Source organism: Nelusetta ayraudi, unplaced genomic scaffold (assembly GCF_046127955.1).
Source record: "Nelusetta ayraudi isolate G7.1 ecotype Tasmania unplaced genomic scaffold, CSIRO-AGI_Nayr_v1 ptg000155l, whole genome shotgun sequence".
NCBI lineage: Eukaryota > Metazoa > Chordata > Actinopteri > Tetraodontiformes > Monacanthidae > Nelusetta > Nelusetta ayraudi.
In genome coordinates this window covers 477,895-491,212 of record NW_027466205.1, presented here as the reverse complement: position 1 = coordinate 491,212, position 13,318 = coordinate 477,895, and the positions used below count along the sequence as shown (strand labels likewise).

The following is a 13,318-nucleotide window of genomic DNA, read 5'->3' as shown; positions in this document are numbered from 1 at the left end:
TTTCGCCTTTGGAATTAACGCTCGCCTCGTCTGATTTTCCTCAGCGAGGAGTTGAAGCTCGGCTTCGAGAAAGACGAAGCCTTCAGCGGGATGCAGGCGGTCGCCCTGGGAGCAAAGGAGCACAACGTCCGCGCCCAGCTGCCGGCCGAAGGCCTGACGGTGGAGAAGCAGGTGGACTGTCTGCTGGACCAGGCCACCGACCCCAACGTGCTGGGCAGAGCCTGGGTGGGCTGGGAACCGTGGATGTGAATCTGCTCCGCTCGCACTCGCTGATGAATTCCAGAGAAAGAAACATAAATAACGGCAAGAGTAAAAGCTAGCTACGCTTTTTCAAAAAAAAAAACAATGTTTATAATAATAATTCCCATGTGCTGTGGTAGTTTGTTTTGCAAGGTCACAGAGATTCTTGTCCTCACTGATGAAGGGTTGAAAGAATTGAAGCGCAAGTTGTATGATTGTTGTTGCACTGTTTTTATCCAGACCGAAACCAAACATGTACTAGTTATTGTGGAGTTTTGTGCTGCTGCTGATTGAAGACGGAATTGAATAGAACTTGTCAATTATCCTTGTCCTGTTCCTTTTGAAAATAATAAAATGAACTGTTAAGTTTGTCTTCGCTTTGAGTTTGTTAACGCATTCATTTCCAATTTTCTCATTTATTAATGGCCCATTTAATTATTCAGTGATGTATCTTAATTTTTATTCGTTCGTTTTGACACTTTTAGCACAGCGGAGCTTGCAATGAAAGAAATAAAACAACTCAGGCCTCCTTAGAAGTCAAGGATGACACAATTTCTAGAACTGGCAGACCCAAATGCAGTCAGAGAAAAAGTTTATATCCCAAACAAGGGAATAAAGGTAGCTGGGGTTTGAGCAGGGCAAAAGTGTGTCAGTTGGCATGCAAGTGAAATGTGATCACAGAGAAGGAATAGGTTAGCTTAAAAAGTACAATGGTGATGGAAGACATGAAAACAAAAACAAAATCCAGAAGAAAGCCACTCCAGGTGCACAAGAGAGCAATGAAAAAATATTTATTTAGGACCAGTCACTTCGCGGACTTTGTGTCTCAGTTTTCAGCACAAGCGCAATAAAAAGACAACATCCGGTCGCGCAATTTCTGTTAGCTGCCTGTCAGTGCCAAAGCAAAGCAGCGAACACCTGGCCTGTGCTACTGCTGACGAGGTGACGAGTGTCGTGGTATGGGTAGTAAGACTCAGTCGGTTAAAAGCAATGCAAAAATATTTATTTAGGACCAGTCACTCCGCGTAGTTTATGTCTGTAAGCACAAGCACAACAATAACACAACATCCGGTCGCGCGCTTTCTGTTAGCTAGCATTGTAAAAGCACGAGGAACAGGTGAGCGTGCTCTTCTGAGAGTCACTGTGTTTTAAAGCTCGACAGCCAAAACTATAAACGATAATTGTTATTACAAATGATAATAAATACGGCAGGATAATGAGTGTAGTTGCTTGTGACAGACAGCAAGTCATGATGATTGTGGCTGACAGCAACACTGCTTTGGTGAGAGTGGGTGCCCCTCAAAATGTCAGTTCGAGAAGGATTAGACGTCTAATTTAGGTATTACAAGTGGATATAAGTGCACAAATAAGCGATTGAATGTGATTAGACAAATAATTGTTTATCATTCCAGCGATTGTGTACTTGGTTCGCAACTAACAACTAATAGGACGCTTTCATTGTGGATTTACTGACTTTAGAGAAAAGGCGGATTTGTCGCCCCCTTGTGTCCTTGCCGTCCTCGCTTCTTCCGTTGTTCCCTTGTTGAAGTGGCCAAATCTCCTGAGCGTTTTCGAGCAGGTAAATACTTTTATTTTTCTTTAAGCTACATTTTCCTTTAGGGTGACAAGCGCAGATTCGACACGCTTGTGTCAATGAAACACAAAATGTATGAGTGAAACAGTATCATTCTTATCAGAGTTTCATTTTAAAGTTAATTCCATTTGCCCTGTTCGTACTGAAGTTAATTTAAACGTATATCTAAATCGTGTATATATATATATACACATTTATTTAAAATCCTGAGTATTTAACAATTTATCTATACTTTTATTTCCACTAGTAATCAATTAATTACACACTTACTTTACCCCAACACGCTACCTCCTGACCACACCTTTCTTTGTATTTGGCCTGTAATGCAGATACTCCCACAACCTCTTAATGACCAGTCAGTATAAAATCACTCTGAACAAAAGCAAAAAGTACCAAAATATATCTTGGTGCAATGACCTAAATCCAACAAGCGCTCAGCCAGTTTGAATCTCATTTAATTATTTTATTTAATATTTTAATAAATGACGTTTCATCACATACACACTCAAATCTTAGTGAACTGACTTGTATAAAAAAAAAAAAACGATATATGTACAAATGGGTTCAGTTCAATTAAACAATAAATTAAGGGTCATGTAGAAAAATAATATCCATTATATTCTTGGTCGGGATTTCCTGCATTTTGAAATGCTGCATCGTCCCAAAAGATCATTAAAAAAAAAAAAAAAAAGAATAGTGTGAACTATAAAAGGAAATAAATAAAATCATTAGCATCTACAGTCGTCAAGAGGTCAACAGGAATGGAATATTACAAGTTTCCACAGTAGGACTAGCGTGTACAGCAGCAGCAGTAGTGCTGAAACAGTTTTTTTTTTTTCTGCAGTGTAAAATATATTAAAAACAAAAAAAAAACAAACATGTCAAACACGTTTGGAGGTAGTTTCACAGAGACTATAGGAAGGATTGATCCCGGTGTTTTGACACTAGAATGCCCAGTCCAATCGTACCGTACGCTTCCGCAGCACAAACGCACACTCTCTCTCTCGTGCACTTTAAGCAGCATTGAGCGGCTCCCCCTCTTTTCTGTTGTTCCGAGGGCTCCTCCTGCGCCTGAGGCAGAACACGGTGACGCCGATGATGAGGCCGACCACCGCCAGGATGAGGATGATGCCGCCCGCGATCACGCCCACCGAGTACACTGCAAAGGAGGGGGAAACGTGGAAGAATTAGAAGAGCACTGCATCACATTGAGATGAGCACCTTATCGTAAGTAATATGGAATTTAATTGAGATTTTTATTGAAGTGAATCAAAGTCTTAGTTTCCTCTTGGCCAAAAACGTTGCCGCATGCAGGAAGAGGTTTATTATGTTTGTCCTGCAGGGTGCGCCAGAGGATAGGTTTTCTTTTCTTTCTTTTTTTTTTTAAAAGACTGGGATATCCTTGATTCTATACTGTGTCTAAAACATGAATGTGTTATTATTCAGCATAGAAAAACTCTATGATCCTACTTTCACTGGTCTCGTATGTTTATGAGAAGTGGATTTAAAAAAAAAAAAAATTCAAGCAATCATGTGACATCATCGTCCACGACACATTTACACACACGTACTCTATTTTCACAACCTCTTTCTCTGATTTTCGATTTTAATATTGGGGAATTTTTTTTTTCTTCCCCCGAAAGTGATGCAAGGAACAACGGCTCTGTTCTTGACACTAACTGACAACCGTGGCCGAAAGTGGCAAAGCGAACCCTGCTCATTTTACATGAACGGCAAACTTTCGGACAGATGCCATGAAGTTCTCACACTGAAGAAATTTTTTTTTAGCACCAAAAAAAAAAAAAAGAAGGTTTAACGCTTATTCAAGGACGACAGCTGCACATTAGCCACAAAGCAGAAGGCGATTTATTCTAGACGGTGCTTCACGAGTTTATTAGATCAACCGTCATAAAGAAATTTAGAAAATAAGTATTTTGGAATTCTATTAAAAATTAAAAACATTCTTATTTTGTGTCAAATAACAAACGGATACAATGCAATAACTCAAATTCACCTTTTATCTGTCTAAGAAGTCAGAAACTGATCTTGAAAAAAATGTTTTTTCTGTCCAAGAATAAAAATCAATGATTCTAATTTGACATACTGGTGTGCGTACCATCACAGAGACGCTGGTAAACCAGGTCAATTTGTAAAAAAAATACATTTGCTAAGCACCGTATTGGAATTGTATTTGATTTTTTTTTTCTTTTTTTTTGCTCACCATCAAAGATGGACTTCTTGTCATCGTTGGAGCACTGGGTGCTGCTCTGCTCCCCCAGCTGCTTCTCAGTGCTGCGGCTGGGGATGTAGGCCTGCACGTAGAAGCAGTAGCTCTCGCCGACGTCCAGGCCGGTCAGCTCGATCACGCTGGTCTTGGAGTTGTGCACTTTCTGCAAAGGGATAAACACGGGTTGGTTTTTTTTCTCTGTCTCGCGGACGCTGGTCCGTTTGTCCGTTTGTTTGTTTCCTACCTTGCCGGTCGACTTGTTCCTCCGATAGGTGACCCTGTACATGAGCTTGTCGGCGTAGACGTCCCGCACGTTCAGCTGGCGGCCGTCTTTGAAGAGCGCCGTGAGCGGGTCCTGCATGTACAGCGTGGTCTTCCTCTTGTCCTGGCTCACCTCCAGCTTGAAGTCGGGCTTGCCGATGTCAGCTGCGAGGGCGGAGGACAGGAGCGGTCATCAGGTTGTTTAGAATACGAATAATATAAATATGAAGAAGAAGAAGAAGAAGAAGAAAAAGAAGAAAGAAGAAGAAGAAGAAGAAGAAGAAGAAGAAGAAAGAAACTTTTTTTTCTCCGCGCTTCCCAGAATAGGTTTTTACAAACGGGGGCATTTTAGGAAGCTGTGACGTTGTAGCGGTGTACTTTTAACTGAATAAAAATCTGTATTAGCAGCCAGGTTGAGGAAGAACGTCAATGAACTTTGCGTTTAATGAGCACGGATATTATTGCTTTGCCGACATTTCGGTGCCGTAAGATACTTCAAGGATATATTGCTCCCCAATTTCGTTGAATGCATTACTTTTAAATGTTGTTTGGCTCCATCTGGCCAGCTGGTCAAAGAGGGGACACGGGGGAATTGTGCATTGCCGGGCAACGCTAAACAAACGGCCTAAAATGGGAACTGTGGAACCAATGCGGCCCTTTCGATTTTTATGCAAGTAACGGTGGCTCCCGGTCATACAGTTCCAAGCAGTTCACTCCTCCACTGTTCTTTGTTTCGTAGCAACGGCAACATTTGTTTTTCCTCCGTAGTTCATCGCATTGGACAAAAAAGGGGGATGAGAAAAAAGCCTTTGAAGAGCAACTTTCCTTTTTTTCCCCCTTCAGAGAGAGGAATGTAAAGTACCACCGTCAATGAGCTGTTCAACCACAGGCAAATAAAAGGTGAGGTGGGTGGTGTGTATGTGTGCGTGTGCGCGCGACACACACACACACACACACACACACACACACACACACACACACACACACACACACACACACACACACACACACACACACACACACACACACACACACAAGGTTTCTTACGAAACGAGCTGGAGTGGAAAACGGGATTCTAGCTTAGGTGAACCTTTTGCGAGGAAGCTGGGAGATTTACAGTGTGAACGCGCAAAAAAAATAAACCCGGCAGACCTGGGATGGATTCCGCCTGCGAGTTCCCTTCCAAAAAAACAACAACACCAAAGCGATTTATCTCATGAGCGCAGGAGACAAAACGTCTACCGAAAATAACTTTGGACGCATCAACTTGCAAAAAAAAAAAAAAAAAAAAAGAGAAAAAAAGAGAGAGAGGCACTCACTGTCTTGCAAGGGGCAGAACTTTTTGGAGCTGGCGTGAGGGAACTCGGTGAGGTCCGTCGTGGCCCCGAGCGGCGGCGTGGACAGGACGTCCGCCGTGTAGCACAGGTCCAGGTCGGTCAGCGAGGCCGACAGGTCGCACAGCGTCAACGAGGAGCGGATGCAGTGCGAGTTCCTTTGCTTGTCCCCGCTCAGCCTGTCATGGGGGTGCAACAGGAAATGATAGTGGTCATCAAGTGCCACCGTCCCCACTTTGACTGTCTTTATGCAAGTGTAATCTCAGAGCTAAAAAAAAAAAAAGAAAATCAATCTTGCACTAAAAGCCCGTTACTGGGTCAGCGGTGGATCCTTATCGAGCCCCACCGCCATTAGCATTTCCTGTCAAAAGCCGCTCTGCCTCGGGGGAAGCGGGCCCCAGGAGGACACACCTAGATTCCAATGCTGCTTTGAGTGAAAGAGATGCGGCGAGGGTTTTTTTTTTTTTTTTTTTACTCACGAGGAGTACTCCACAGTGTACGTGTAGTCGCTCGACGGTCGGGGACCCCAGGTCAGGATGGTCTTGAAGTTGACCGAGCTCCACGTGACGTTCTGGGCCCGGGGGTAGGAGCCTGCAAGCGGAAGGAGGGTATGTCGGGTTGAGATTCAACTCGAGCCTTTGAAGCGGCCGAAGGTGACCTTTCCGGGCGGCCGACAAAGTTGCGTCGCAGCCTTTCTTGGTCAATGACAATATTGTGAATGGAAAGCTGAAGGGGTTGCTTTTACGAGAAAAAAAAAGAAAAGAAAACTTGAAGGCACCACAAGCGTTTGTGGTTTTTGCCACCTCAATCCAACCAGAAGAACTCATAAGATCACATTGAGGGGAGATCTCTTTTGATAGCAACAGTCTGCGGTCAGTGGTCGGTCATGCATTTGGCTTCCCTGTCTGCAGGGGGACCCATAAAGCATTCATTTTGAAATGTGTCTACATGATGTTTAATAGGAGGACACTGGTGCAAACAGGCCACCGTTCTGCGGCGCAGCTTTGAAGACCGACGTGTTTTTATGGTTACCATAAAAATTAAAAATGTCTCGAGACATTCAATTTAGCGCACATTGAAGTCAAACAAATGCTTGTTGGTGGAGTTTAACGGAGAAACCTCATACGCGCGCGCAATGTTTAATTGTCGTTTCTTCCTTTGGTTGGTTGCGAGTCGCGTGGCTCCGTTTGAGCATTTCCAAAGGTCGGCCGGGTGTTGGAATGCGGGCACGGGCGCGTGAGCAGAGATTGAAGGCGACTCACCTGAGGCGCAGCGCGCGGACAGGAAAACGGCAAACAGGAGAGCGGCTCCTGCGGTGGTGGTGCTGCTGCTGCGAGTCATGACGAGCTCACTTCCTGGGGAGTCCGAGTCGGAGCGCAAACTGTTTCGCTTTTTCCTTGGTAAAAAGAAGTCCCGCTGTGATGCTTCCAAGTGTCCCGTGTGTGTGTGTGTGTGTGTGTGTGTGTGTGTGTATGAGTGTGTTTCACGCTCGTTCACCGAAAGCCGACAGTGTTTTATGCGCTGTAACGGCAGAGGAGGGCCAGGGGAGGGGCATCCCATATATGGAGCGGCGGTCTTGTGACGTCATGTTGTGTGTGTGTGTGGGGGCGGGGGGACGCGGCTACGTGCTTGTGCTGCTGAGGTCATGCAGCGCGTACACAAGACTGTGAAGCCCTGCGATTTTCCACGGCGCGCACACTTGCGCCATGTATATACCACTTGGCGGCAAAGAATCTCCGCATTTACGCTAGTTGATCCATACGTGCACTTAATTGTTATCTTTCGATCTTTCGTTATTTGCGCACTGCCGCTGTGCATGTGTACTTTACAGACACATTACAAATGATATCACAGATTTAATTTTTTTTTTGTATCGAGTCAAACGTTACGAGGAATTTACGTTTTGATTGAAAGACAATTTAAAGATGATTCATTTTCATTTAATGTATTATTGACAGAATTGTGTAAGTTATTCATTTACTTTATTTCTGGCCTGTCCGTGAAGTTCATGTTTTTTGCTCACTGCATTTTTTTCCCCCCTCTAATTTATTTATATAGCACATTTTTATACAGCAAGCGTGAACTCAATGCGCTTAGAAAGAAGTAAGTAAGATTGTACATAACAAATATATTACATTAATATTTCATATATAAAACAAGTAAGAAAAATATTAAATAAGCAGATGTTACAAGTGTGTGTATGCTGTTCGTGTCTACTGTGTGTACTTGGAACAGCACTGCAAGTGTGATCTTGTCGGTGTAGCCGGTGGTTGATTAACAGGCACACAGACGACAAAAGGACGGAAAGGTTGCTTTTGAAATTGAAAAAAAAAAAGAAGAAGAAATTATTAATAGAGTTCGACTAAAATTTGAATCAAATGCAAATTTCGAGCAGCAATAATGGCCTCAGCCGGACGCAACAGATCAAGGGGCCCATTCCATAATGATGCAGTCAGGGACGGCGAAGAGAGGTCTGACACGAGGGAGACGGGGGGGGGGGGGGGCTGACGTAATGGCACTGGCACATTCTCTGTTGCGTGAAGCTGCCGGAGTAACTCTATACCGCGTGTGTCCGAGCACTGTGTCAGCGTCGCTCCCGCTAAACGCTGCGGCGCGGGCTGAGCATGAATCAGAGCGTCCAATCACCCCTGCAGGCTTAAGACGGTGATCCAGAGGTCTATATATAGAGCCGCAGTTCGGGCGGGGGGGTTATAAAATTACGAACTACAAAGGGACCTCTCTCACAGTCGAATGTGTCAGGTAGCAACAAAAAAAAAAAAAAAGAGTCTTACCCATTCATCGTAAGGGTGAACTAAGAAGCAGTGCGATTTCACTGCAGCATTTGTTGAGTGTTTGTCAGTTTAATCTGCTTTCGCAGCAGCATTAACTAAAAGTCCAACGTTTCGGCTTTGTTCTCAGTAGGATCTAATGACACCAAACCAGATTAAATGTCTTTAATATGTCCCTTCCTTTAAACCCAAGTTGCCTACAGTCACCGCACTGCTGTCCTGTTTTCTTCCGCGTCCGGGACTTCCTGGCACTGCGCCAGGGTCTGTCCTCCCCCTTCCTATTATGCCGCCCCCCCTCAGCCCCACCTCCCTCTGAGGGGCCCAGACAGACGAGCGAGCGTTGGCTTTGAATGCTAAAATGCGGCAGACGCTGATTATAAATGCAGACCGCTCACCGACTCTCTCCAGTGAATGGAAGGACTGCGAGAGCTTTTCCGGGAAAGCGACGCAGGGCACCAACGGACATTTTCCGCTCAAACTCGAGTTCATTCGCAGCTCATTGGGGTTAGTTTGCAAGACTTTGATTTTGGATGAAGGCAATTCAGAATTCATCTGTTCCTGTCTCCAAATCATCCGTGTGGCTTTTGATACATTTTTTTTCCCCCCTTCTTTCTTAATTGCTCAGAGATATTTCATAGACGAGGGGATCAAAACCAAATGTCTTCCCACAGCTTTGCAGCCTCCCACCGTTTTATTTGTTTGCAGTTTATTCTAAATATATCCTGAGCTTGTTTTTGCCAGATGCTCAAGTGCACTTGTTTGTCTCCGTGGTCCATTGGGCGGTAACAGAAAAGAATGAGATCAGCGGTCCCCTGTTCATTGTCTTAAGAGCGCTCCAGCCCCGATTAATAAGGCCTTCGTAATTTATCCCAGGGTAATTCTGGGAAGTGAGAGGGGCCAACTGTTCGGATTGGGTGGCAAACAACGTCGCTTGTTTCCCCGCGAATGAGATTCATTACGAGCACGTTCGTAGGAAACACTAATGGCATTTTTAACCCCCGACCTGTGTTTTTGTGTCAGGGTGTGTTGATGGACTACTCCAAACATAGAGGTCTTGGTGCTGGTCCAGGGATCAGGAGGTTATCCTGCAGGGTCAACTCTGTCAAGGCCAGTACAATTAGGAGGAAACTGTGTTTGTGTCTCACAATGCACCGTGTTATCAACGTCTGGAAAAATCTGCACATTAACTTTGGACAGATGTTTAATTACACCGGGTGCAGGTGGGACAGAACACAAAGACCACACATGACTTTCAAGCAGTAAACAAATTTAAAACTTTCATTTGAAACTAAATTGAAGTTTGTCGGTTTATCAGTAATGTTTGCCGCTCAGATCTCCTGCAACCAACTCCAAATGAGGTCGGAGGTCACCAGGGCGTCACAGAGTGTCACTGTACCATTATTATTCGCTCTCTTAATCAGCTATTCCGAGGTTAAGATAGAGGAGAAAAAATACTGATTGGAAAAATATTATTATTTAATATGTTAGCATTTTTTTATTCCTATATTAATTTCAAGTTCTTCTGATTTGAATTCGAACTTGAGTTGAAGGCTGTTGTTGCCCGTCACCAATCTCTTAAATTCTGGGCACGCTACAAAAAACAAAACAAAAAAAACGAATGACATTATTGCACTTCAGATAAAACCAATGGAAATTTTAAAAATGAAAATAAATAAATGAATCAACACATGAAAACAAAGAGAGGTTTAAGACTCGAAGTCGGGAAACCTGTTGCGATGTTTTGTTTTTTTAGTTTTTTTTTTGTTGGTTTGGTCATTTTTTTAATTTCTATTCCCGCCATCATGTGTTTTGCCTCTGCCGTTTTGCCACCTGCGCTATGACACACGTGTGCAAATGTGTGCACATGTGTCACTTTTGAGTCACTTGTACAATACGTCTCGCCTATTATTGGCCCACGTGCCCACGGCTAAGTGTGACCTTCGGGCCCACTTTCATTGCCAATGAGTGGGTAATTTACCCGTAAGCTGCGGAAAAAAACCCCATAGACCTTGTTGCATATGATGCTACCTAGCTGCTATGGGTAACTGGCAAATGTAAGTCCGGGTCTCTTCGAGTCTGCCTTGCACGGTTTGCGGCATTCTACCGCCTGCTTTGTTCGTTGCATAACTTGTGCTAACACCTAACCATGGTGTTGCGTCACTCTGGACAGACGCTGATTCATGAACCACTTCTGTAATCTTTGTATGTATAATCCATTCGCACTTCTCGTCTGGCTGCCTCCGCTTCACACGTCTACATGTGTCCGCAGTGACGCATTTGAGTCCTCGGCCGCCGCGATTGGAATCGTGCCTTTACAGCTGAGCAGGTGTCACGATGTGTCGTCGGTTTGTGAGCGAGGGGTTGCAATTCAAGATCTCGCGAGTGACAAGCGAAGACGTTGCCCAACGGTGTGAACTTCTTGGTCAGATTTTTTTAACGTCTGACTGTCACAGTCAATTAATTCTCCATGAGGTCGAGATGTCTTCTCGGAAGTCTAGAAATGTAGCATGCGGTTAGGCTCACGCCGTGAGCTGGCACACGGCAATCACTCTGTGGTTTGCATTCAACTGAAATTCCCCCACACATTTCCATGTAACCCATGTAATCGTTTTCAAGTTTCAAGGAAACAAATACTTTGTTACTGTCCTAAAGTGGATTTTTCAGGAATCAGTTCTTTACTTGAGTTTTTGTATTTCGGATGACGCCACATTTTCACACAAATATCTGTACTTTACACTATAAAAATCACTTAATTAAAAAACCTTTGTGTCTTTAAATATTTGTAAAAGATGCAAATTCTGTTCAAGATTATTATTAATTATTTTATTATCTAGGAAATAACATTTATTTATTGTGATTAAAAATGTAACCCAATATTGACTCACTGGTCACAACTATTACTGACGACATTTTGGTTGCGCTGCAGTTGACAAAGCAAAGCTGTTCATCTTATGCAGACGCTCATGCAAGGCCTCTGGTTGGTTCAGTCCAGATTCTTCTCTCAGAACCTTTTCAGTTTTGCAAAATTAGGATTGTTTCATTTATGGCAACAACAAAAAAAGAAAGCATTTTTACTTCCTAATTAAATACATTTCAGAACCCGTACTTTATTACTGACATTTGAGTAAAGGAGTTGAATCAGTACTTTTTTTTTTTTTATACAAGTTTCCGTACTTTTATTTTGGTAAATAGCGCGCATACTTTTGCCTCCCCCCACCCCCCCCAAAAAAATACAAAAACACCAAATTTTTGCTGCTTGACGTAATCGTGCGCGGCTGCTGATTTCACATCAGCCGTTTAACCGCTGATGAGTTTAGCAAGCGCCTTACGTGCAGCCATACGTTTTCCGAGAAAAAAGGAAGGGGAGGGTTGAGTGACTGGAACAGATCCCTCTCCACAAAAGCAAGGCTGTTGTCCGACATTTCCCGTTTTGATTGTTGTGTATTTTTGCAGCATAGACGGAAAATTGGTGCGGTGCGTCCAGTAGATCGGGTAACCCTCCGACTGTGATTGAATTATTGGCCGAAACGCTTTGACGCATCGGATGGGGAAATTCTGCACAATTTGCCTCATTGTCGGTGCGATTTTTGTCAAATTACAGTACAAGAGCGACGCTCCTTCGCTGGAAGACCATCAACCAGACACACCTTCTATTTCTTTTTTTACGCGTTTTTACGAGTTGAAAGGCCGTGCCCCCGCCCTGCCTGCTGAAATGACTCGTGGAACACAACATGCAGTAACGCCACGGAGGGCATGTCTCGTAAACAGCCGTCAAATAACACACGTGCCCATTTTTTGCAACATGCTTCTCAATCCTGAGAGAGCTCTGCATTTGGTAGCCACACCTCAGATCTGTCCACGGGTGATTATTATTATTTATTTATTTTTTTTTTTTTCAAATATATGACTGTAATGTTTGCATGCGCAATGTAGAACCTAAATGTCTGCATGTACAAACTCCATAGTACAACTTAAAAGGCGCTGCAAGTGCCATTTGGAATGCCCTTATTATTTTCGCGAGGGAAAGGAAGTCATTTTGGGGCTCTTGGGAGTCTGGCGGTCGGTTTGTTTATCCAGTCTGGCCGCATCAAAGGACGTGGCTGGTAATTTAGCGTGGTAATGTAACGCACTTTTGCTCCCTGCATGCCGACCCTCCGCCGCCGTCGACAAAACACTTTCCCCGCGAGGAGCGAGAAAAGCGATTGAGCTCTGATGGCAAATAACATAGAAGATACACACAGTGAAACAAACTGTGACTATGTTTACAAGCAGGGCTTAATCGGACTAAGCTCATAATTCGGACTTCTTTCCTTGTATACGTGCAGCTGAGAAAATCGAATTATTGACGGGGACGCGTCCACCTCCCCCACACTAGGGGGCGATGTGAGTATTTTCAGCGCGTTAACTTCCGGGTAACCTTTCGTGGCACAATAGCAAAACAACTGGAGCGTCTCCAATTCAACAAATTTCCTCACCGAACCGCTGCAGATGTGCGTCGCCACCGCCGGCGGATTGGTCAGAAATTCGCAAACGTGCACGACATGCTACTGGCCGATTTTACTGTCAAAGCCCACAGCGAACATACTTAATATACTTCGTAAGTGAGCGCTATCTATCAGCTGTCTACCTCTGTTTACGTACATTAAAATCGCTAGTGTCGTGCATGTGCGTGAATTCTTGACTCTGATCATAGTCGGACTAGCGCGTTTTACATGCACGTGAGTTGTCCGATCATAGTCGGACTAAGGCGATAATTCGGTTTTCTCGAGTGTCATGTAAACGTTGTGAGTGTCGCGAACCATGGAAGGTGAAGCCAGTCTCCCGGGCAGCTCGTGTGACATTCTAATTGAAATGGAATATGAATTTCCATCCA

The 13,318-nt window shown here is 44.0% G+C and overlaps 3 protein-coding genes across 3 annotated transcripts in view; 2 read left to right on the top strand and 1 right to left on the bottom strand.

The window, feature by feature from the left end:
- Nucleotides 1-614, top strand: part of prkdc (protein kinase, DNA-activated, catalytic subunit) — a 29,112-nt gene extending 28,498 nt beyond the window's left edge. Inside the window, exon 85 of the mRNA XM_076013678.1 lies at nucleotides 45-614. Coding sequence (XP_075869793.1) covers nucleotides 45-249 — 205 coding nt within the window. The 3' untranslated portion in view covers nucleotides 250-614. The remainder of the gene's footprint in view (nucleotides 1-44) is intronic.
- Nucleotides 615-2,282: 1,668 nt separating this feature from the next.
- f3a (coagulation factor III, tissue factor a) lies at nucleotides 2,283-7,123 on the bottom strand. Its single transcript, XM_076013690.1, has 6 exons — nucleotides 6,919-7,123; nucleotides 6,136-6,247; nucleotides 5,642-5,835; nucleotides 4,306-4,487; nucleotides 4,056-4,224; nucleotides 2,283-2,993 (listed from the first exon to the last, which is right to left on the bottom strand). The coding sequence occupies exons 1-6, from the start codon at nucleotides 6,995-6,997 to the stop codon at nucleotides 2,848-2,850; spliced, it is 882 nt and encodes a 293-aa protein (XP_075869805.1). The 5' UTR covers nucleotides 6,998-7,123; the 3' UTR covers nucleotides 2,283-2,847.
- steap2 (STEAP family member 2, metalloreductase) overlaps nucleotides 2,949-13,318 on the top strand; it is a 56,628-nt gene continuing 46,258 nt past the window's right edge. Inside the window, exon 1 of the mRNA XM_076013689.1 lies at nucleotides 2,949-3,061. The gene's annotated coding sequence lies outside the window, so the exon portion shown is untranslated. The remainder of the gene's footprint in view (nucleotides 3,062-13,318) is intronic.

Coding starts and splice junctions, on each gene's coding strand:
- f3a (XM_076013690.1), bottom strand. CDS start 6,997: ATGACTCGCAGCAGCAGCACCACCACCGCAGGAGCCGCTCTCCTGTTT. Junction 6,248..6,918: donor GTCCGCGCGCTGCGCCTCAG/GTGAGTCGCCTT, acceptor TTCCGCTTGCAG/GCTCCTACCCCCGGGCCCAG. Junction 5,836..6,135: donor TACACTGTGGAGTACTCCTC/GTGAGTAAAAAA, acceptor CCCCCATGACAG/GCTGAGCGGGGACAAGCAAA.